This window comes from Capra hircus, chromosome 19 (genome assembly GCF_001704415.2).
Source record: "Capra hircus breed San Clemente chromosome 19, ASM170441v1, whole genome shotgun sequence".
NCBI classification, from domain to species: Eukaryota; Metazoa; Chordata; class Mammalia; order Artiodactyla; family Bovidae; genus Capra; species Capra hircus.
In genome coordinates, this window is record NC_030826.1 from 29049830 (window position 1) to 29073756 (window position 23927).

The 23927-nt window shown below is 49.6% G+C and overlaps 1 protein-coding gene across 1 annotated transcript in view; it reads right to left on the minus strand.

The window, feature by feature from the left end:
• Positions 1485-23927, minus strand: part of MYH13 (myosin heavy chain 13) — a 47860-nt gene continuing 25417 nt past the window's right edge. The window contains exons 20-39 of the mRNA XM_018064654.1: positions 22734-22989; positions 20782-21024; positions 18992-19168; positions 17653-17798; positions 17458-17548; positions 15544-15933; positions 14628-14754; positions 14423-14541; positions 12441-12637; positions 11889-12072; positions 11340-11505; positions 10722-10846; positions 9610-9918; positions 9325-9528; positions 7204-7329; positions 6773-6943; positions 3955-4059; positions 3762-3857; positions 1997-2131; positions 1485-1552 (exon numbers count right to left, since the gene is read on the minus strand). Of these exons, the coding sequence (XP_017920143.1) occupies positions 1538-1552; positions 1997-2131; positions 3762-3857; positions 3955-4059; positions 6773-6943; positions 7204-7329; positions 9325-9528; positions 9610-9918; positions 10722-10846; positions 11340-11505; positions 11889-12072; positions 12441-12637; positions 14423-14541; positions 14628-14754; positions 15544-15933; positions 17458-17548; positions 17653-17798; positions 18992-19168; positions 20782-21024; positions 22734-22989 (3382 nt within the window). The 3' untranslated portion in view covers positions 1485-1537. The remainder of the gene's footprint in view (positions 1553-1996; positions 2132-3761; positions 3858-3954; positions 4060-6772; positions 6944-7203; positions 7330-9324; positions 9529-9609; positions 9919-10721; positions 10847-11339; positions 11506-11888; positions 12073-12440; positions 12638-14422; positions 14542-14627; positions 14755-15543; positions 15934-17457; positions 17549-17652; positions 17799-18991; positions 19169-20781; positions 21025-22733; positions 22990-23927) is intronic.

Here is a 23927-nt window from a genome sequence, read left to right on the forward strand (position 1 = left end):
TCATTTTTTTAATGGACCTTTTCAGTCCCTAAGTTTAGGCATTATGGTGCCAAGGATGGTGATGATAGTGATGATGATGGTAAGGATGGTGATGATGGTGATGATAGTGATGATGAGGATGGTGATGATGGTAAGGATGGTGATGATGATGGTGATGATGGTAAGGATGGTGATGATGGTGATGGTGATGGTGGGGATGGTGATGTCAGACATCTGAGGTCACCTGACCTCAGAATCATTTCCTCCCACCACCGCTGCCAATCCCTGTGTCAAAGGCACGAGGGGTGAGCTGGTGATGAGATGCAAAGAGGGATCTAGAGGCCAGAGAGAAGGGACTGTCTAAGATGTCGGAGGAGAGTGCGTTGTAGTGCCTGGTACATAGTAAGCCAGAAACTCTGCACCCCTTGCCATCATCCCAACCCTCCATCTGTCCCAGAGAAGCTATGATTTTTATTGTTATCTCTGCCTTACAGAATAAGGAAAATGAGGCCCAGGGAGTTAGTCTTAAGTTGCTCAAGGCAACACAGTTGGTATGTGATAATATTGGGATTCCATCCAGGTTTGATGGAACCCAAAGTCCATGCCCCTGATCACACAACTCAGTCTGACCATTGAGGCAACTCAGGTTCAGAGAATGTACATGGCCAACCCGGGCCACACAGCTATTGCTACTAAGTGCTCCGTCTGAGGCTCGGATTTAGTCTTGCCTCCTGATCTTGTCCTTGTTCATGCTGCTGCATTTCTATCCTTTCAGGGCAAGAAATCCAACTTAATCAGAGTCAGGGGGCTCTGGGAGCGACCATAAGACTAGCCACACTCTTAAACCTTGGCCAGAGCACTGTGGAGAGGAACCGTGCACATGGAGGAAAATGGGAAGGAGGAACAAGCAGGGCTTGCAGACCAGCTTATGGGCAGTCCTTCTGGAAGGAACTGTCCTCCTAGGAATGAGTCCTGTGTTCAGGAGCGCCTACTACCTCTGAAGATGTTCTGGGAGCTGTGGGTGGCGTGAGAGGAGTGGAGACACTGCCCCAGGAGAGATGGGATGGAAAAGCAGAGGTGCTTGGGAGAAGAGCCCTGGGATCTTGCCGGGGGGTCTAGCCAGGGAGGTCTGGGATCTTGGGGGTCTGGGCTCCTCCAACCTGGATAGCTACAGAGTGCTTAATCCATCTGGGTCCAGTTTCCCTGTGGTAAATTCAGGGGAACTGAGCTGGAAAAAATAATGAATTCCTGGTAGAGAATGGCCCACAGGTATCTGAAAGTTATTTTTAACTGCTGGGGAGCTGGTGGTCTATCTTGCAGTGAGTTGATTTTCCTTCTTTCCTACTCAGGGCCAGGAGGGTCCACGTTCACATCTCTTTCTTTATGGTTTATACAATAGACCTGGCAAGAATCTGAGAACCACCCCACGGAGGAAGAACGGACAGTGATAATAAACATAGCAGAGCTGGAGATCTGAGTTGCCAGGAGAATTTATTTCTCAGGACACCTTCCCTCTGCTTTCCCAAGGTGTCCCATGGCAACAGGCATCGGGAGGGGCTCATTCTTCCATCTTCTGGGGGAGAAAAAGAATCGTACACAGGAAATGAGTCAGAAAATGAGTCAAAGCAAAGGTGAGGCCAGGCCTCGTGTTCAAGTGGGGCAACTGGAGAGGCTGGAGTCTCAGGAAAACATTAAGACGTGGCTTTGCCTCCCTTTTTACATTGTAAAAGCAAACCAGCTGAGCCCCTGGAGATGGGGCGAATCCCCCCCAAAGCAGGAGCTTCTTGGGCACCGCCTTTTGCAACAGGAGGGAGGGGCAGGGATAGTAGGGCATCTGGCTCTGGCCCCTCACTGCTCCTGTGAGCCTGGAACCCCGGGGACCTGGCTAAAGCAGTACATCAGTGAAGGCATGCGTGGCTGGCAGCCAGGCAGGGACACTGACAAGCACCCTCTGAGCTCTGCAGCTGCTGCCTGGTCCTGAGTCTCAGGGTGTCTGGAGCAGGGAGTCTGCTCTCACCTGGGCTCCCACATCTCGGCTCTTGGCCCGCAGCTTGTTGACCTGGGACTCGGCGATGTCGGCGCGTTCCTCGGCCTCCTCCAGCTCATGCTGGACCCTTCGGCACCTGGACAGCTGCGTGTTGGCCTGCTCCTCCTGAAGGGAAGGCCGAGGGGGCAGGAGGCTGAGGAAGGCCCTCCCTCTGGCTCTGAGGCCCTGGGTCCCTGACAGCCTCTGTGGGAACGGGGGTACCAGGAAAGCTTGGGCCCCAAGTCCCTGAGGTCAGAGGAGGGAGAGCTGAACTCTCCAGCAGTGAGGATGATGCCCACGGCTCCTGACCTTGTGCACCGCTCAGTCACCTGGGAGGTCCACTGCCCCCAGGATAGGGCTTCCTGGGCTTCCCCAGTGGATCAGATGATAAAGAATCCGCCTGCAATGCAGGAGATCCAGGCTCAGTCTCTGGGTGGGGAAGATCCCGTGGAGAAGGGAAAGGCAACTCACTCTAGTATTGTTGCCTGGAAAATCCCATGGACAGAGGAGTGGGCTATAGTCCATGGGGTTGCAAAGAGTTGGGCATGACAGAGTGATTAACACGTCACTTTTCCCCTAGGATGCTTGTCTGTTCCCCTGTGCCCCTCCTGTATGCCATCCCCACCCCTCAGAGCTCTTTAGAGGAGACCAAGTCTTCCAAGGCACATGGAGGTGTCAGAGACCCACGGTCCACGGCCCCCTGCCCCGTGCTTGCTCCTGCCCTGTGCCTGCTCCCAATGCCGGCTGCCCGTGGCCAGGCTGGGTCTGGTTGAGGACCATCCAAGGGTTTCTGATGAAAGTGGCCTGCTGGGCCCTGGCCAGTCCTGCTGCAGCTGTGGTAATCCTCCCCCTATTTAACCAGTCCAGACCTGCTTCCCAGAGGTCAGGACGGAAGCCCCAGTCTCTTGAGCAGGGAAGACAAAGGGCAGGGAGAGAAGCCTCATCTTCAGTCATTTATCTGGAGCAGGCTCCCCCAGATTCTGTCTCAGGATGCAAGTCCTGTGAGATGCTCTGTTTACTAAAAAGAGATGCCATGTTCCATCAAGGGTGAGAAATGCTACAATTCAGAACACCTCTTCCACTATGAGGTCCATCCCACGTCATCTGCAAAATCTGAGAAACCCTTGAAGTAAAGCAACCTTCCAACTTTGTGGAACCCAGAGTTTTTCCTAAAGGATTTCTCATCTATCAAAGAGAAAGACCCCACCCTTCTCCTCCCCGCCATCCCAGCTTTCTGCTATTAAAGTCCTTCAGACCTTGGGTCCCCAGAGGGTATTTGGGAAGTGCTCATTTCAGCCCAAACCATTTCCTCCCTGTTGATTCCACTGTTTGCTCAAGGGTAGATCCGAAAGCATGAACTGGGGAGTGGGAGTTAGGGAGGCCGAGGAAGGATGGAGGTGGTGGGGGCCAGGGCCAGGGCTAAGATGGGACGACATGAATTAAGACCAGGTATTTGAGGTCAGCTCACAGGGGCAGGGAGTTCTGAGTGAGTCAGGGGCAGTGCAATGAGGCAGGGTGGGTGGGATAAAGCCAGGTGGGTCAAGGCAGAGTGGAGGGATGGAGGGGTATGGGCCAGGACTGGTGGGGCCTGGGGGAGGGGGAGGAAACTAGGGAGAGGTGGAGGACAATATGGGAGGGAGAGGAGATTAGGGGAGGGAGAGGGCAGGTGTCCTGAGCTTGTGTTTATAGCCTGCAAATGAAAACTCAGGCCTCAGCTGCCGTGGACCCTATGAGACTGGATGGACCCCATACTCACAGCCTCCTCTGCCTGCCTCTTGTAAGCTTTCACTTTGGCCTGCAGCTTGTCCACCAAGTCCTGGAGCCTGAGGATGTTCTTGCGGTCCTCCTCTGCCTGCAAACACAAGGTCCATGCCAGACCCATTCTCTGCTGCTTCTGCAGGTGGGATCCAGGGGGTGCCCGTTGGGGTTTCAGGAGAGTTACTGCCTACCTGGTAAGTCATCTCCTTGACCTTTCGCTCGTATCTGTGGGCGCCCTTCAGAGCCTCGGCCCCCCTCTTCTGCTCAGCATCCAGCTCACTTTCTAACTCCCGTACCTGCACCCAGCAGAGAGCACAGGGGTCAGGCCACATCTCCCAGGCTTTTCTCAACACTTGCATGCTGGTTGTTTTTAGGGTGAACTCAAGATCCTCTAAGTTCATTTGTGCAAAGCTGTCTCCTCCTCAGGCTCAGAACACATTTTATTCTCAAGGCCGCTACTAGTCCGTGCTGTGCTTTTGTGCAAATGACAAGATGCCCTCTTTGGGCAGAAGCAGCCCCAGGTGCACGTGGCTTGGCTAGTGGATGGAGCTTTGCAAAAGATGCCCCTTCCTCGGGGGCCATGCAGCTGGGTGAGGGCTGTCGTGGGAGCCTGGATTCCTGATTGAGGAAGGCAGTTGCAGGGGTCACAGAGAGAAAGTGGGCCCGAGAGAACTGAAGGTGTGTTTAAGCCCCAGGTCCAGCTGATGAATCCAAAGGAAGTCAGTTGTCATCACTGAGTATGAGTTTTTGTTTATCTATTTATTAAAAAAATTTTTTTGTCTGCACTGCATGACCTGTGGGATCTTAGTTCCCTATCAAGGATTGAATGCATGCCCCTTACATTGGAAGTGTGGAGTCCTAACCACTGAACTGCTAGGGAAAGTTTTGAATTTCTGTGTATTTAGAATAGCGATAATGCCTGTCAACCTATCTCGAATGTGGGGATCGAACAAGACAAAGTCTATCTTTTGATGATATAGCGCTGCTGCTGCTGCTGCTGCTGCTAAGTGCTTCAGTCGTGTCCGACTCTGTGCAACCCCATAGACGGCAGCCCACCAGGCTCCGTTGTCCCTGGGATTCTCCAGGCAAGAACACTGGAGTGGGTTGCCATTTCCTTCTCCAGTGCATGAAAGTGAAAAGTGAAAATGAAGTCACTCAGTTGTGTCCAACTCTTGGCGACCCCATGGACTGCAGCCTCCCGGGCTCCTCTGCCCATGAGATTGCACAGGTATTATTGATTTCATAGCTGTGTCTGCCTTTCCTGAAGCTGTGAGGGAGTAGGATAGCCACTGAGAGCGCAGGTCACCACTGTGGCCTGATTGCTCAATCCAGAGGGGGCCCCGTGGTGGTGGTGGCAGCCAGTCCTTGGGAATCCCAGTGGCCACAGAGAGGGCAGCTTTGGGCCTGCAGGCTCCCTGAATCAACCTTGAAATCCACCAGTAGAACCGGCAATTCTGAACACTGGAGAAGAAAAGACCCGCCCCCTCTCCCCACCAGCCCCAGGAAGCTGTCTCCCATCAGGTTCTATGAAACATTTGCTTCCCTAGGAATTCCCTCTGGGCGGCTTTAAGTATTGGATTGGAGAACAGGCTAGGTGGCTTACCACGCCATGGGGGGCTGGTGGAGGGTTCCCTGCCAACCCAGAATCAAAGAACCAGGGAGGGTGGCAGGGGATCTAATTCCTCCCGCCAGGGAGGGGTCCATGGGAAGGCCGAGCCCAAGTTTGTTTTAATAGAAGAAGACTGGGAATACTTAAAAACAAGCATTTCAGAATCCTGGGGGGAACTCTAACTTCCCTGGTGTTTACTTTCGATACTCGTGTGTCTGTGTCCTTGTAGTTTTGAGCTAAAAAGTGGCTTCACATTTAAAGCGTACAGGTGTAGTGACCACATCTTTGGGAGGCTGGCATCAAGAATGCATTTGGGTCTTTCTTGTGGGAGAAGTGGTTTTCTTCTCCTCGCCACCTCTTCATCCTGTCTGCCTCTTTCATGTCCCTTTTCTCAGGGACAACAGAGACAGTTTCACCTCCTTCTCCAAGGCCTCCTCCAAACTGCCAACAGGTAATGCAGCCCGGTTTAAAAAGCAAATAAAAAGAACTATCCCAGGTCGAAAGCGAAAAGCAAAGGGTACAGGAAACAGAGGGAATCATCAGGAAAGAAACAGAAAACTACAAAATATGCTCCCAGACCAAGACAAAGCAATACTGTTCTGCGTGTGGATTGCAAGCTGCTGAAGAGTTAGCCTGCGGGAAGCGCCAATAGCCCTGCATTTTGGATGCAGTGAGAAAGATACCAGAATCGCAAGATGTATTTTGACAGTAGGAAATCGACATGAGGAAATCCAGGAAGGGAATGAGACCTGGGAACGGAAGCCAAAGCGGCAGATTTCACGTAGGATGGGCCGTTGTTTATGAAAGTGCTTCTTTTTGTTTAGTCACCAAATCACGTCCAACTCTTTGCGACCCCACGGACTGTAGTCTGCCAGGCTCCTCCGTCCGTGGCATTCTCCGGGCAAGAATACTGGAGTGGGTTGCCATTTCCTTCTCCAGGAGATCTTCCCAGCCCAGGGATCTAACCTGAGTCTCCTGCACTGGCAGTTGGATTCTTTACCACTGAGCCACCAGAGAAGCCCCTTATCAAAGTGCAGCTTGATGAATTACACCCAAACGTGTAATCTTACGACTGCAAAGTATTCCCCCCCCCCCCCCAGTTAATATAGATCTGAATCTAAATAGAGATAGAATGTGAGCATGTGGTGTGTCGTTACACTACGGGTATTGAAGGATACCCTTTCTGAAGTGGCTCTGTATATGTCTTGGGGTGTAGGGCAGAGAGGGAGGAGCGGGAGGGACATCTGGCTCGCAGGGAGCTTCACACGAGGTCCTCAAACAGCACCTGCAATTGACTCAGTGCCCACTTTCCTGCCATCGAAGTTTCGGGACTGTGGTTCTGCCAGAGGCAGCTGAACCTCTGTCACTCTGGGAATGAGAGTCCCCTCTGGCCCCCCTACCCGATTCTCCAGCTTCTGGATCTGCTTCTTCCCGCCCTTCAGGGCCAGCTGCTCAGCCTCGTCCAGGCGGTGCTGCAGGTCCTTGACCGTCTGCTCCAGGTTCTTCTTCATCCGCTCCAGGTGGGCGCTGGTGTCCTGCTCCTTCTTCAGCTCCTCGGCCATCATGGCCGCCTGCGGTTCACAGGAAGCGTCTGTGGGCCACCCGCCCTCCTCCCCGGGCACATGGAGGATGCTGCGAGGCTGGTCCTCCCTCCCTCAGCTCCCCTCCCACTCGGCCTCTGCTGAGCCTCCCATCTCCTCTATATCTCTCCAGGAAACCACCACTGAGTGACTGCAGGGCTCAGGAGAGGAGACCTACTCGCCAGGCCCTGGCTTAGAAGCCCCTTTCTTGTCTCCAGACAGCATCTCTGAGAGGAAAGAACGCAGCTCACGTCTGTGATGGCTTTCTTGGCCTTCTCCTCCGCATTTTTGGACTCCTGGAGAGAGTTCTCCACCTCTGCCTGGCATTGGGCTATGTCAGCTTCCAGTTTTTTCTTGGTATTTATCAGGCTCGTGTTCTACAAGAAAAATTAGATACCAGAGGTTCAGGCTGCATATGGACACTTACAGTGATTGGAAGGGAGAAAGTCGGGTGGGGAAGGAAGTCTAATGCTGAGGGTGTTCCGGTTCTGCTTTTTCACGTGGGTGAAAAATATTAAAAAAGATTCTCATTCTTGATCAGACCGAAAGTCCCAAATCAGATTCAAGAATTGTAGGTAAAATAACTGAATAAACAATGAAGGTAGGTCTTCAAATATTTGAGGAAGGATAGATTATTTAATTAATGGTGTTGGAACAAGGAAATGGTTGATTTCACTATATGAAATGAAAAATAATTCTGATGATCCAAACATTATACATAGGGTTGTAAATGTGATGACAAATGAGAAAGCATTTGCAGTGTGCATTGCTGAAAAAATATTTCCTTCCTTAATATGTAAAAAAGGTAAACCATTAAGAAAAAAAGGGCAAAAGTACAAATAGCTAAGACACACCAGACGAAATACAAATAACCAATAAATATGACAAAATGTTCTACCTCATTAGTAATCAAAGAAATATGAAATTTTAAAGTGAGGCATTTTCAAGCGTAAATGTTAGTGAAGATTAAAACAAATAATTGCTAAGCACTCTCACATATTTTCCCAATGGGAATAAAAATTGGGACAACTTTGTTAAAGAGCAATTTATAGCATATAAATGCTTTAACTGTTTTGACCATGAAATTGGGCTTCCAGGAGTTTATTTACTTCTAGGAATATTAAGGAAATAGTAATCATGGATGTATATGAAGAAGTTTGTCATAGCAATCTTCTAATCATAAACATTTTTATTGAGAGCAATCTAAAAATACCAAAGCATAGAAGACTCATTATATAAAAGTGTCACAATACACAACTAAAATGGACCACTTTTCTGCCATTAAAAAAACTGTATCATGGAAAATATTTTAAAATATACAAATGTGCTTATGACATTGTTAAATGAAAAAAAGTTGCAAAAAGACGGATGACATTTACTAAAAAAATCATATTTATGTATAGAAATAAGAGTCTAGAATAAACGATCCCCAAATGCTAACAATATGGTTGGTAGTTTTCTGTTTTTTTGGCTTGTATTCTCTAGTTTTTAAAGCAAGGAATTTCTTTTGGAATTCCCTGATGGTCCAATGATTAGGGCTTTGAGCTTCCACTGCAGGGGGCAAGCGTTTGATCCCTGGTTGGGGTTTCTCTTGGTGGCTTAACTGGTAAAGAATCTGCCTGCCACGTGTGAGACCTGGGTTCCATCCCTGGGTTGGGAAGATCCCCTGGAGAAGGGAACGGCTACCCACTCCAGTATTATGGCCTGGAGAATTCCATGGACTGCACAGTCCATTGGGTGGCAAAGAGTCGGACACAACCGAGTGACTTTCACTTTCACTTTCTTGGGGAACTAAGAACCCACATGCCATGTGGGATGGCCAAAAATAAATAAATAAAACAAGGAATTTTGTAACTTTCTTAAAAATAATCATTTCAAAAGACGATCCTAATTATCTAAGTGTGTGTATGTGTTAGTTGCTTAGTCATGTCTGACTCTTTGTAATTCCATGAGCTGTAGCCCACCAGGCTCCTCTGTCCATTGACTTCTCCAGGCAAGAATACTGGAGTGGGTTGCCATTCTCTTCTCCGGGGGATCTTCCTGACCGAGGGATGGAACCCAGGTCTCCCGCATTGCAGGCAGATATTTTACTGTCTGAGCCACACAGAAGCCCTAATTATCTAAGCTTGCAGCTTAAATGTTACTGCATCTGTGCAGCCTTCTCCAGCCCCTTTATGCAATAATTCGTCCTTCTTTATCTTCGGATAAAAGAAAGCTCAGCCATCTTCCATCTAGAGGCAATGTTATCCCAAGAACTAAGCCAAATGAAAGTTGGTCTTGACCACTAGCCTGGGAGGAGTGGTGGAAACTCCATTCCACAGAGCCTGGATCCCGCCTAGGGTGGACCCCGAGTGCAGCAAGAACGGACTCACCTGGGAGTGAAGAAGCTGCACGCGGTCACTGGCGTCCAGCAGCTCCTGCTCCGACAGCTTGCGGGTCCGCTCTGCCTGCTCCAAGGCCACCTTCATCTCCTCCAGCTCCTCCTGCAAGAGGCCGTTCCTGCGCTCCACCATGGCCAGCTGCTCCTTGAGATCCTCGTTGCTCCTCAGGGCATCATCCAGGTGCAGCTGGGAGTCCTTCACAGGGAAGCCAGGGGTGAGACGGGAGCCCAGGGCAGGCTGAGGTCCCGCCAGTTCCCCCATGGGCCGCCCACTCACCTTGAGCTGGCCCTGGACTGAGCGCAGGTGTTTCTGGGTCTCGGCCATCTGGCGGTTGGAATGGCCCAGCTGAATCTCCATCTCATTGAGGTCTCCCTCCATCTTCTTCTTCAGCCTCAGAGCATCATTCCTGCTCCGGATCTCAGCATCCAGTACGCTCTGCGTGGCCTCTGCCGCCCGCTGACTGCTTCTTTTCAGCTGCTCGATTTCTTCATCCTTCTCAGTGAGCCTGCGGTCGAGTTCAGATTTCACCTGGTTCAGCTCTAGCTGGACACGCAAAATCTTGCTCTCTTCATGCTCCAAGGAACCCTGATAAAAGCAAAGGAGAGACTGGGAGTGCTGGGGCAGCCACCTTCTGGAACGAGGTTTTTCATCCCCGTCGTGATAAAACGGGTGCTGTTACACTCGTTTTACAAATGACTAGAACAATGCTCAAAGAGGTCAAACGGTTCGCTCCCAAATTGTGACTAGTGCTGAAACTAGAACTGAAACTTTGTTATAAACAAACAGCCTTATGTCTTGAGGACAGAGCATCGCTTTGAATTAGTAAAAATTTGATTACTGTGTCTTTGTAAAAAAAAATAGTGACCATAAATCAGGAGCCTACCTCGTCTCTTGAAAGACAGAGAAAGAGAAATTGCTCTCCTGTTAACCCTGAGTCGTGGAAATTTCCCTGGAAACGTCTCAACCATCTGGTCCGCACTGGCCACCGTGGATGATTAAATCAGGACATTGCACTCTTTGGGCCACATGGAATTCCCAGTGGCCAAATATGACTGTGCATAGCTCTTTGCTGAAGCTAAGGCATTCGGACCTGGCTTTCAGGATGTTTGGTGATGGAGTTCTTGCTTTCTGAGATGTTGAGGACATAAAGACAGGTTTATTTATTCAATAGGGAAAATTTTATACGGTGGACTGGAGGACTTGGAGGAGACGAAGCAGCAGGACACAGCTGCCCTCCCCACCCCCACTGTGGGGTGCGGGCAGCTGAATGTTCTTTCCAACAGAACTTCCTGCCAGGTGGGCTCCTGGCAGGAAGGGCACCCAGGGAGCATGGTCTAGTTCCCCTTCCGAAGTGCTCTGTGCTTCTCCATCACGTCCCAGGCACTTACCTCCACCTCTTCCAGGGCAGCCTGGAGGTCTGACTTCTCTTGCTCCACCTGCTTCTTGGTCTTCTCTACTTCCTGAAGATTCTTGTTTGTTTCCGCAATCTGCATGGTTAAGTCGGAAATCTCTTCTGCAAAGGACAGGCTTGATTTAGGCTATTTCCACAGGTTCTATTTGATCGATGGAGAGGACCAGGGAGGAAATCATGGAGAGTGTGCATAGAATCACAGTCTTGGAAATAGAAGGGGCATTCAGGGGCACTGGGTCTGGTCTAATTTTGTAGATCAGGAGTCTGAGACTCTAAGGGATTTAGTGTCAGAACCGAGGACACAAAGCCACGCAGAGACAGAATCCACGGAAGATCTGTTCTCTAGCAGTGTAGGGAGCTTGGCAGCCCACAGGCCATCTGTTCTTGAGAACGAGGCTTGGCTGCCACTATGCCTTCCATTGGTGGAGTTTGGGTCTTGGGGTCACTGAGGAGATGCAAGGATTTTGAGGGGCAGTGAGAAGGAGGCAGCTGTGGCTAAGTGGGGGAGAGGTGGCTGGAAGAGAAGTGGGGGGACTCCCTGTGAGTTGGGGGAGAGAGCTGGGGGCTTCTTACCCCTGCAATGGGCAGTGCCCACCTTGCAGGTTTTTATTCTCTCGTCTCAGTGTCTCTAACTGATCCACCACCTCCTCGTAGGCATTGCGCATCTTGAAGACTTCAGTGCTATGAGACCTGGACTCTTTCTGAGCTGCTTCCAACTCAGCTTGACTCTCATCCAGTTTTTGTTTCCACTCTGAGAAGACCTAGGAGGTGACAGAGGGACCCGTGAGGAGCCGAGAAGGCTAGGAACTGAGTCATGTTAACAGTGAGTCATGTCAGCAATGCCAAAGTGGGACCCTCCCACCTTTAGAGACCAAAGAAACAGGGGGATTCCCCAAACTCAGGGGTTCCAAACTCTGATATCTCTATAGAGATCTGCTGTATCCTGAAAGATATGGTGGTCTCAAAGTAATCTGAATTAACTTTGATGAAAAATAAAATTCCTTCCAGAGGGACTGTCACAAAAATCAAGAGACAGTGCAAAGCCCCAAAGTCTCCACTCCGGACTTGACGCTCTGTGCACCTCCCCCTACCCCAAAGGATGTATGCATTCACACATCTCTTGCATCGAGTGATGGGGAAGGACCTTATCGAAGTTCCTCTGCTTCTTGTCCAGGCAGGCGCAGGCAGCGTTGGCCCGCTCCAAATCCAGCATCAGATCATCCACCTCTCCCTGGAGTCTCTGCTTGGTTTTCTCCAAGGACGCGCACTTGGAGCTCACAGCCTCTGTGTTTTCCTCTGCTTCCTGGAGCCTCTGGGCCAGTTTCTTCCTAAGAGGATCAGACCTACTGTTGCTGGGAAAGGTGGACTCTTTCAGAAGTAACTGTCAGATCAGGAGGGAATGGAGCCTTCTAAAAAGGACTGGAATTTGTTAAGACCAAGGCCTTAGAGTTTGATGATTGGATAGGATCTAAGTATCACCTGAAGAATCCCAAAACGTTTGGTGGTAAAGCAGTCACCTAGGAGTTGCCAAGGGGACCAGGTGGAATGAATGGACAGGACTCAGGGGGAAGGGCATGGAGACCCAGTCTGTATGCTTAGGAAAACTTGAAGGCCTAGGGAGGAAGACAGGGCCTGTCCCCTGTCTCTTCCTTGTGTCTTAAGGTCATCTCTCCTAGCGTAACCTGGGAGCCCCTACTTGGCCTCCTCCAGCTCCTCCGTGCGCTGGATGGCGTCCGTCTCGTACTTGGTCCTCCACTGGGCCACCTCACTGTTGGCCTTGGACAGCGCCCTCTGCAGCTCGGCCTTGCCCTCCTGCTCCTCCTCGTACTGTTCACGCAGCAGGTCGCAGTCGTGGCGGGCGGACTGCAGGGCGTGGGCCAGGGCGCTCTTGGCCTGCGGCATCACCGTGGTGACAAATTGCAAAACCGTTTGGTCATTTTCCAGGGTAAGAAATTTTGTTTCAACCAGTGTTTCCCAACTTGAGTCATTCACTTGCTGCCTTCACAAACTTAGCTGGAGCAGCATAGCTCCTGTTTTATTTACTTCGCTTTTTAAAAAGTAGACTATTACATTTAAGTGGAAAATCATTAACACTTGCCGTAAACAGAAGGTAACCAAATAAATGCAATGCACGGACTAAGCAGCCTGGTGGGGTCACATGAGATCACAAAGTAGTCAGACACGACTCAGTGACTAAACAACAACATCCAAATTGAGACCTTTTCCTTATTTAATCAGAATAATTGGAGAAGAATCAGAAAGGGATTAATCTTCTCACTACTTAAGGCAGTGTTTCGGAATACTGTGACCATGAAAACCCCAAACGTATATTCTGGTGTCATCAGGGGGCTGTGTCCCCACCCGGGAATTCTGACATGAGCTGTGCAGTTTCCACGGCTCTGCCACCGCTTCCCAAGCAGAAGGGGGACATGTCTGAGGCCTCCATCACTCACTTCTACCTGGTCGGGAGGACATTGGTGCTCTCATCATAACGGTCACAGACCACTTTCTGGTTGGCCCAGTGCAGTAACTCATGTATTTGCATCCTTTTAAAGGCACAGATTGGAGAAGGAAATGGCAACCACTCCAGTATTCTTGCCAGGAGAACCCCATGGAACCCATGTAGCCTGATGGACTACAGTCCTTGGGGTCTCAGAGAGTAAACACAACTTAGCAGCTGAACAATAACAACAAAGACACAAATAAACAACAAACTTTTCCCAGAAAGGAAAGCTTAGCTCCCTCTGTATCCTGCCAAAGGACAGCCTTGCTCCTGGAAGGGGCCTTCTCAGGCTCTGATTCTCTCCACTCCCTCTGCCCTGCAAGTCTCGCAGGAACCCCAGCCATATGCTAGAAAGATGGGAGACAAATACAGCACTTTTCTTGTGTTTTAGGCGAGGCAGATGGAGTTTGCTGGAATTCCAGAAGAGCCCGCTGTAAGTTTTAGCTGGCACAGGGCAACCCCAGAACTACATATATGCAGTTTGGGGCACACTTGCTTTTCTGTTTTAGTTCTCGAACACACATCAACAACATTTACTAAGCACCTACTGTGTGCACTGTTCTACTGTGTGCTGTAACTACTCTTAACTACTACAGTGGGGAAAAATAATTCTTGCCCTCTAGGAGCTGACAGATTAGTTGGGGGATGTGAATTATAAATATCTTGATATTAACATCAAGCACATGATAATGGTGTTAACATTTATGCAAATGCCCCAAGGGTGCTCCCAAACCACCCAGCCCTTTGGAGGAGGGGGTTCTTAAATGTAGGTGTTGTAGCTGGTGATACACAAAGAGTGATGGAGGAGAGAGAGGAGAGCGTTTCAAGGGGGTGGAATGATTCCTGGGCAGAGTGGGAAGACGCACGGAGGCAGAGATGGCCCAGCTAGCACCGTGGTGGGGGAGGGGATGCCCCTGCCTGGGGAGGGGAGCATCAGCCCCTCCACTGGGGGACAGAGGGGCTCCGAGGATGGAGCACCCTGGTCGAATTTTCTAGCTCTGAAGAAGGAGAGCCAATGCCAAGGTTCTGGAACCTCCAAGAACTTGTTCCTGTCCTACTGCAAGGAAGAGAGGAGCAGCACCAGACTTCATGACACAGCACTGCCCTCAACCAGCTCCACGGCTTCTCAGGTCCCACCCGACTCTACCTTTCTAGACGGAGGCACCCATCCTTACCTTGGTTTCTTCCTCCAGCTGCCTCTTAAGATCCTCCAGCTGCTGGGTGAGGACCTGCTTGCCTTTGGTTAGCTGTGAGATCAGAGCGGCCTTCTCTTCCACTTGGTGGCTCAGCTCCCCTGGCAAACAGATGTGGGCCCACGTCAGGGTTTGGACCACCCTCTTCCACAGTGCAGCGGGACCCCAGGGCCCTGCCCATCCTCACCATTTTGGGTCTGCAGCCTTGCCTTCTGCATGTTCAGGTCATGGATTAACTGTGTCTGTTGGTCATCCTTGGCCTTGAGCTCATTAAACTGGTCTTCCACAGTCCGGCACATCCTTTCCACATTACTCTTGAAAAAAAAAAAAAGCCAACATGAATAGGAAAAATGGATCCTGGGTTCCTAGTATCAAATCACTTGATAGTTTAGCTTCAAAGTGGGGTTGCCACCTTGAAGAATCTGCCTTGCAGTGGAGGGGACTCGGGTTTGATCCCTGGTCCAGGAACTAAGCTCTTACATGCTGTGGAGGAATTGAATTAAACCCATGCGCTGCAACTAGAGAGTCTGAGCATCACAACAAAAGACTTTGTGTGTCACAGCTAAGACTTGACACAGCCAAATAAATAATAAGCAAATAAATAAATGGGCTTCCCAGGTGGCGCTAGTAGTAAAAAAAAAAAAAAAACAACCCATCTACAGGAGATGTAAGAGACCTGGGTTCGATGCCTGGGCTGAGAAATCCCCTGGAGGAGGACATGGCAACCCACTCCAGTATTCTTGCCTGGAGAATCCCATGGACAGAGGAGCCTGGCGGACTACAGTCCATAGGGTCACAAGAGTTAGATGCAACTGAAGCGACTTAGCAGGCATGTACACACAAATCAAGAAAGAAAGAAAGAAAATGGGAGATGGATTGGAAACATTTGGGAAAGACTAGATGAATAATGAGATCTTGAGTTGTAGCAGATCTTTGGATCAGGGCTCTGGTGACCTGAATGAATTTGGGGAGCCAGGAGCAGATGGAAGTGGAGAGAGTGTTACCGTTCAGAACATGCAGTGAGTTGCAGGCATGGAACTGTACCCGCTCACCCAGCAGGTGGATGCTGCCTCGCCTTTGCAGAGAGCAAAAGCATCAGGTACCTTTGACTTGGAGACAGTCTCGATGTTGCTGGCCATGTCATCGATCTCCATCTTCAGCTCGCTCTTCTCCTTCTCCAGCTTCTGCTTGACCCTCTGCAGGTTGTCGATCTGCTCCCCCAGCTCGGCCACACTGTCCGCGTGCTTCTTGCGAAGAGCGGCCGCCGTGGCCTCGTGCTGCAGGGTGGCCTCCTCCAGGTCCCTGCGCAGTTTCTGGAACTCTGCCTCCCGCTTCTTGTTCATCTCGATCTGGACCGAAGTGGCCCCGCTGGCTTCTTCCAGCCGCTCGCTGATCTCCTCCAGTTCCCGGGAGAGGTCCGCGCGCTGCTTCTCAATCTTGCCTCTGAGCGTGTGTTCTGCTTCCACCTCCTCCTCCAGTTCTTCAGTGCGGGCCTGGAAGGGTCACTGGGTCAGCAAGGTCATGGAGGGTTGGGCAACAGCCCCACTTTGGGGAGGACATGGTGGGGAGGATTGGGGGTGGGCTTCATAAGGTCAAGAATACATTATAACGTTAAATCCTTGGAAGAAAACTTGGCCACAATCTAAGTGCCCATCAGTAGGGGAATGGTCAGATCAGCCCGTGGTCCAGGGGACCACAAAGTAGTAAGATGTCCACTCAGGTCTACCATGGACAGCTCTGCAGGATGCATTGCTACATGAAGAGAGCAACTCGCATAATGATAGTCTCTATAAAATATTTTAAGTGCGTATATATATATTTGGCCATGCTGCGTGGCTTGGATAATCTTAGTTCCCTGACCAGGCATCACACATGGGCCCACAGCAGTAGAAGCACTGACTCCTAACCACTGGACTGCTAGGGAAGTCCCCATATACATATGTATTATGTAGAAGTTTATATATATACATATTTATTTAATATTCTTGTTCCTTTTAGGAAGCTCTCCTGGAGGAGGGCATGGCAATCCATTGCAGATCCATTCCAGTATTCTGCCTGGAGAATCCCATGGATATAGGAACCTGGCAGGCTACAGTCTATGTGGTTGCAAAGAGTCAACATGACTGAAGTGACTTAGCGTGCATGCATGCATCTCCTATATATATATTTTTGTGTCTATGTACATAGATCCATGTACACATCTCCTATATATTTTTGTGTCTATGTACATAGATCCATGTGTACAAAAGATCCAGAGGATGCCGTGGATTTCTGAGAAGGTGGAAGGACCCTGGACTTCGGGGTGGTGCTTAGAGCACCCTTATCAATAATATTTAGTTTATGCTGTTGCGGCTGCTGCTAAGTCGCTTCAGTCGTGTCCGACTCTGTGCAACCCCATAGATGGCAGGCCACCAGGCTCTTCAGTCCCTGGGATTTTCCAGGCAAGAACACTGGAGTGGGTTGCCATTTCCTTCTCCAATGCATGAAAGTGAAAAGTGAAAGTGAAGTCGCTCAGTCGTGTCTGACTCTTCACAACCCCCTGGACTGCAGCCTGCCAGGCTCCTCTGACCATGGGATTTTCAAGGCAAGAGTATTGGAGTGGGTTGCCACTATGGGTAATTTTAATTATCTTCAAGAAAATCTATTTATATGCAACTTAGACAATTTGAATATTAACTTCAAAAAAAGGGAAGGAGATTCTCTCAAGCTCCAACAGGACTAAGACAAAAAAGCAGCAAAAGAAACCTGGGGATGAGACTTCCTTGGTGGTCCAATGGTTAAGCATGTGCCTTGCAATGCAGAGGACTCAGGTTCAATCCCTGGTCCTGGAACTAAGATCCCACATGCTGTAGGGCAACTAAGCCCACACGATGCAATGCAAGATTTCATTTGCTGCAACTAATACCCAGTGCAGCCAAATATATAAATATTTTAAAAAGAGAAACCTAGGGGAAAGAGCAAGGAGGGGTCGCTGATAGAGGGATTTCCAGTTGGTGGGGAAGGTGTCCACACGTTACCTGCAGCTCTTTAATCTTCTTTTGTAGCTGCAGACTGTGAACTTGTTCGTCTTCAATTTTGGTCTGTAGCTGACTGATTTCAAACTCCTTCCTGCAAATAGATACATATATATATTTAAAATACCTGAATTATGAGCCCTTCAAAGGCAGAAGTTAGCTTTCGGGCTCAAACACAGGTGAGCATGAAAGAGCTACTTCTTGAGTTTCTCCTCCACTTGCTGCTTGTCGTTTTCTAGGTCCATGATCGATTCCTGGCACATCTTCAGGTCTCCTTCCAGCTTCCTCTTTGCTCGCTCCAGGTCAGCCCGCAGTTTCTTCTCCTGCTCTAAGCAGCCCTCCAGCTGGGAAGACACAGTGGGGGCAGGGTTGAGGTTTGCTGGGAACTGAGCTTGCCTCTTAGCCAAGGGCAGTGTCCCAGGGATCCCGCAGGTGTGAGCCCTCACCTCTGCCCCGGGAGGGAGCATGGCCCCCTGCCTCCTCCCTCTTCTCTCCTCTGGCAAAGGCTGGATCCCCCCGAGGCCTCCCAGTGCCTCTTTCAGCTGATGCCCATTTGGCCTATCCCATGCCCCACGATGGAAACATGGTGCTGGGGGATGCATACTCTTACCCAGACAGAATGGGGCACCTGTGGGAGGGCACTGCCCCAGCTGTGCCTGGGAAGGTCTAGATTATATACTATCAACCTTCTCCCCTACCTGCACCATGCAGCTGTGGGGAGATTTAGTCAAAGAATGTGTATGGGGAGGGGAGGTGGGCAGTGAGGGAAAGGAGTTGTTGGGGAGGAGGACACCTGCTTTGGCCTCAGGACAACTGCGGCAATCTGGAAACATTCTAGCCACGATTGGGAGTGAAACCTTAAGCTTCAAACCTGGCTCTTATATCAAGAACAAAAGTGTAACATGACGTGGGGGTAGGGAGGGGATGGATGGTAATTTTTCAGGCCACCAAGGGAACTCATTTTTAACAAAGTTAGAATAGGATTGGAGCTGTTGGAACCGAAGGACCTACAAGTGGATGCTAATAATGGATGATAGTGATGCTGCTGCTGATGGTGATGATGCTGGTGATGACAGTGATGGTGATGGGATAATAGTGGTGATGATGGTGGTGATGGTGATGATTGTGGTGATGGTGGTAGTGATGACGATGGTGATGATGGTAGCAATGATGGTGGTGGTGATGATGCTGGTGATGCTGAGGGTGAGGATGACGGTGAGGATGACAGTGATGACGATGGTGGCGGTGATATTTGCAGCTAACATTTTACTGAACACGCTCTGTGTGCTACGCTTTCCATGAAAACTCTTGCAGCTAAAGCTAATTGAATTCCCATTTCACAAGGTGGAAACCGGGGCTTCACGAGTTTCAGTGACTCACTCAGCATTCCACATTTATTTGGAAGGGGCTGAGATCTGAACTCCAGAGGTTCTGACCCCAGAGTCGGAAGCCTCAACCCTGCATCCTGTGTAGACCTCATCTTGTCTTTGCCTCTGCAAGTCATCAGTGTTAGGGCATAGCAATGAAATCTCCTCACGTCATCTGTTTGCTGCTCCAGCTTGGCGTTTATTTTGATCAGACCATTGACTTTGTCTTCTTCAACCTGAAGATCATCCAGTGTTTGCTGGTGGGCTTCCTGCAGAGATTTCTTCTCTCTGGTCAGTTTGGAGATGTTTTCTTCAAGTGCTGTCATTTCTTCTGAAAGATTCTTTACCTAAGAGAGTATATCACTAGTTGAAACCAGTTCAAACAATTAAGAAGCTTCCAGCAAAGGCTATTGATTTTTTTTTTCTTTGACTTTCTCTTTTTTGGTTACTACTTCTTTGCCTCTCCAGCAGGTGCCCATGATGTTGGCTGCATCATCCTGAAATTGGCAGCCCCTGGTGTTTTTCAGTCCTCACTGGCCTATCACAGGGCCCTTTAGGATAATTTTTTTTTAAAGAGGACATCATTTGGTACACAGAAGGACATTATTCATGCAAATATGCTGCCTCCAAAAAACAACATATCAACCTGTACTCATCAGATTATATCCATGGGAATTTGTTTATTAGCTGGCCAGGGTTTAGAATGAGGCAGGAAGGGGAAGAGGAATAGGCAGGAGGTGCTATGCAAGAAAATCCAGAACGGGGAGTCCCCTGTGTCAGGAAGCAGGGCAAGGGCACCAACCGTGGAGCTTTAAAGCATTCAATTGAGCTTTTCCCATGTGCAACACTCTTCCAGATCAGAGGTCGTTAATTCCTGACCTACGGGCCAAATCTGGCCACATAATAGTTTACAACTTTTGAATAAGTTGTAAACACTGGTGGAAAAAATGAGATTTCACCTAAAATCTGGATGTCTGATTTCTCGAGGAAAATCAGAAGCTCTGGCCATGCAGCGTTCACATCCCCACCTGGCAACCACTGGCTGGCACTGGGCCCTGGATGCCACCTGGGGGCAGGGCAAGTGCTCTCCAGTTTGCCACAGTCCCTGCCCCTTCCCTGTCACCTTCCTATCAACACCCAGTTGTCCATTCGACGTCGCCTTGAGCCGTCTCTGCCTCCCTGGCCGCAAAGATGCTGTGAATCACGGACTGTATTTTCCATGTATTTTTGTGAAGTGTTATTTTGTGTGCATGTAATTTTAGTCTGCATAAACTGTTTCATGTTATATGTTTCATTTTCCTCCTTTATCCCCACACTCAGCACTAGGCCTTTCACATCCATCTCGTTGTCCTGGTGGCTGTGTGTACAGCCTGTTGTGTGTCCTCCACATTTCGCCTCTCCATCCCCCCAGGTGGACCCTGATCCTGCCTCCAGCATCCATCCCCCCCACCACAAGAAATGCTGCCGTGAGCCTCCTCATACATGTCCCCTTATGGACCTGGCAGGAGAACTCCTTGGTCTGTATACCCAGAAGCAGAACCACTGGGTTGAAGGATGTGTGGATTCTTAACTCAGCTAAGAATTTCCAGATGGCTTTTCCATAGGCTGCATTAGTCTACCTTTTACCAGTAATGCATGAGGGTCCCTGATCCTCTAACCTCCCTGCCAGTCCTTGGTGTGGTCCAGTTTTCTGCTTCCTTCACCACCTGCCTCCCCGATCATCTGCCTGGCTCTGTGGGCACGTTTCTTGGCTTCCCTGTGCCAAGGGCTTCTCTTGAAGGATCTCTTGCATTGTGGAGGAAGGGTTGGGGCTAGAAGCTTGTGGTGTGACCAGGCAGGTAGCAGGAGCGAGGGAAGAGCCCACAGGTTTAAGAACAGGGCGGAGGTGGTTCATTCCCCTCCCACTTCCAGGCAGTTACTTCCCCACCTGTCTCCTGGGAGGAGGGGTGGGGATGCCCACCTTGTTCTCCGTGGCATGCTTCTCTTTCTCCACTTTGGTCAGGGTCAGCTCCAGGTCATCGATGTCTCTTTTGAGGGAGGAGCATTTGTCTTCCAGGTTCCTCTTCTTGGCAACCAGTTCAGAATTCATCTCCTCCTCCTCTTCCAGCCTCTCGTTCAGCTCCTTCACTTTGGCCTCCAGCTGAATCTTGCTTTTGATGAGTCCCTCACACCGCTCCTCGGCATCCATCAGGTTTTCTGTTTCCTAAAAACCAGACAGATCATTGTTTGTTCTAATTTATTTTTTGAAGGATAGTTGATTTACAGTGTTGTGTTAGTTCCTGCTGTGCAGCCAAGTGATTCATTTATACACAGATTCACATTCTTTTTCATAGTCTTTTCCGTTTTAGTTCATCACAGGATGTTGAATACAGTTCCTTGTGCTATACAATAGGACCGTGTTATTTACAGACTGTTGTCCTTTAATCAGCCTCTTGACCAACCCCAGAGGGAAGGGCTTTACCCTCCGAAAGCCCATTATCTGGACCCAAGTCAAGGAATGGATCATCGCCACACACACACATACACACATATGTGCACGTGTGTGCCCACATGCATGCACGTACTCATGTATATCATCCAAATACTTTTTTTTTAGCCACTAATGGTGTCATCTACTTAATAGAAATTCTCAAGCAAAGGCACACGTAGCATTCATAAAGCCTCTGCAAATTTGTCACATTTGGATGCCCGGCCATCTCCCTCTTCCTCCTGCACAAGTTGAAGATCAACTCATCCACTCTGTGCTTTCACATGCTAACTAATATTTCCCAAACTTGACCACCTTTTAAAACTCTCCATAGCAAAGTGCTTTTTATGACTCCTGAGGCCTGCTTCCTTAAGCCACAGAAAAGAAAAACCCCAAATAGAAACAAGTGATTAAATATGTACATTCCCCAGAAGGATCTACAATGAGTCTCTTGGAGTGACCACGATTAGCTGATTATGTTGTTAAATGTAAACTGATTATATCCTCTCGTACTTCTCAGTGTTGTGAGAACTGGACACGCATTTCAAGGTAATGGATGAAAAGAGTCTGGCAAGAATAGCCTTCTGTGTTTACTGAACATGTCCTGTGTTACATGCATGAACTCATCTGAGCCTCCCAGCTACCCTAAGAGGTGAGAGGCTATTGCTGTGTCCATTTCACAGTTGATAAAACTAAGGCACAAAGAAGATAAGTCACCTGCCTGAGGTCACACAGCTGCCAAGTGGAGGATCTGGGATGCAAACCCAGATATCTGGTTCTAAAACTTGTTGTTGTGCTCCCCGTGCTTGGGAAAGTGGAAGGGGAGGAGGAGGTGCTGTACACTTAAGCAAAAGGTAAATGTATTGGGAGCTTACTAAAAAGAGCAAACACTAAATGTCTTGACTCTGTGGAATGAGACCATTATGCTGCCAGAGTGTTATGGACTAGATATACAGCTTTATTTTCCCTATATCTTTGAAAATATGCATATCTTTAATTTTTAAAAAATGTTTTTATCTTTAAATTTTTTGGCTGAACCACTCAGCCTACAGGATCTTAGTTCCCTGACCAGGAATTGAACCTAGGCCACGGTAGTGAAAACCTGGAATCCTAACCACTAGGCCACCAGGGAACTCCCAGTGATTTAGTTACATGATTTTTAAAAAGACTTGGTACATCACTGACAGATTTTTTATTATGACAAACACATCCCCCTCATGCCCACAGCAAAAATACATCTGACTCTGCTGTAGAAGACAGGGAGAAATAAAGTCAGCAGAAATTCACTTTGCAGATGTCTTTTGCGGTGTATTGAGTTCACAAGCCCGGGCTGGCCTCCTTTTACAAGCAGGGTAGTGATGTAATACCCCACAAGCCCACTGGGTGGCACCACTATCTCTTGCATAAACTCTGACGGATCCTCCTGGCCTTGGGGAGATACTTACAGACTGGACCTGCAACTGGAGGTCATTCTTTTCCTGCAGCAGGGACACCATTTTCTCCTCCAGCTCCTTTCGGCGAGCCTCAGATCTGGCCAGTTCTTCCTTGGCTCTCTCAAAGTCTTCCTTCATGGTGGCTATCTCCTTCTCAGCCTCCGCACTCTTCAGCAGGGGCTTGATCTTGAAGAACAGGTTCATCCAGGGCCAGTGCTTGACGTTCATAAAAGATCGGATGTTGTACTGGATGCAGAAGATGGAGTCCCTGTGTATGGTTAGGACTGGGGTTAATGGACCACAGCAAGGTGCAGTCTCCACCACCCTGCCCCCGTGGGCCCCAAGACCTTCACCCTTATCGGTCAGGTGGGAAGGAGGTGCAGCTTGGCTGTAACCCATCCCATGAGCCCCAGAGTCTGTTCTGCAAACGAAGAGGAGAGCAAACAGCACGTGCAAATTTGGGAGGTGAGAGAGGTTCCATCCACCTGGCTTCCACCTCCACCACCCTACTGAAAATGCTCACCCTAAGGTTGTCAGTCTGAGCAAACTCCGGGAGGTAGTGAAGGACGGGGAATACAGGGTATCAGGGAGAAGGGGTCCCAGTGAACCCCACACAGGACTGGCCCACAGTACTGCTGCTCCTCCTGTTGAATTACTGAAGGACAAAGGCCCCTCGAGCCTCATCCAGTCCCTTCCGTCCTCTCTCCCCCATCATCTGCGTCCTAATCGGGTCCTGTCGTCTTCTGTCTGGGCTTCCCTGCAGCCTGGCCTTGGCCCCTCTTGCGCCTTCAGGCCTGCTCTTCTTGCGGCTGCCAGTGGCCTCTTTGAGTATGTGTGTTTTCTGTTTCATGGCCCTGCCGTGCGGCAAGTGGGATCTTACTTCCTGGAACAGGGATCGAACCTGTGTCTCCTGCAGTGGAAGCGTGGAGTCTTAACCACTGGCTTGCCAGGAAAGTCCCCCAGGTGACCTGTCTGAGCTATTGAAACAAATCTGATCCTCTCACTCATCTCCTCCATGGCTCCCCATCAAGTGGGAGATTTAACCTGGGCTCTTCAAGATGACAGGTGGGGACCTCCACTGCCAGCCTCTCCTTGCTCCAGTCAAGTGACCTGCTTTTGCTCCCCGCAACCCTCAGGCCACCCTTCCTCCAGCCATGCAAAGCCTCCTTTGGAAAGCTCTTTCTTTTTTGCTGCCCTTTCATGCCA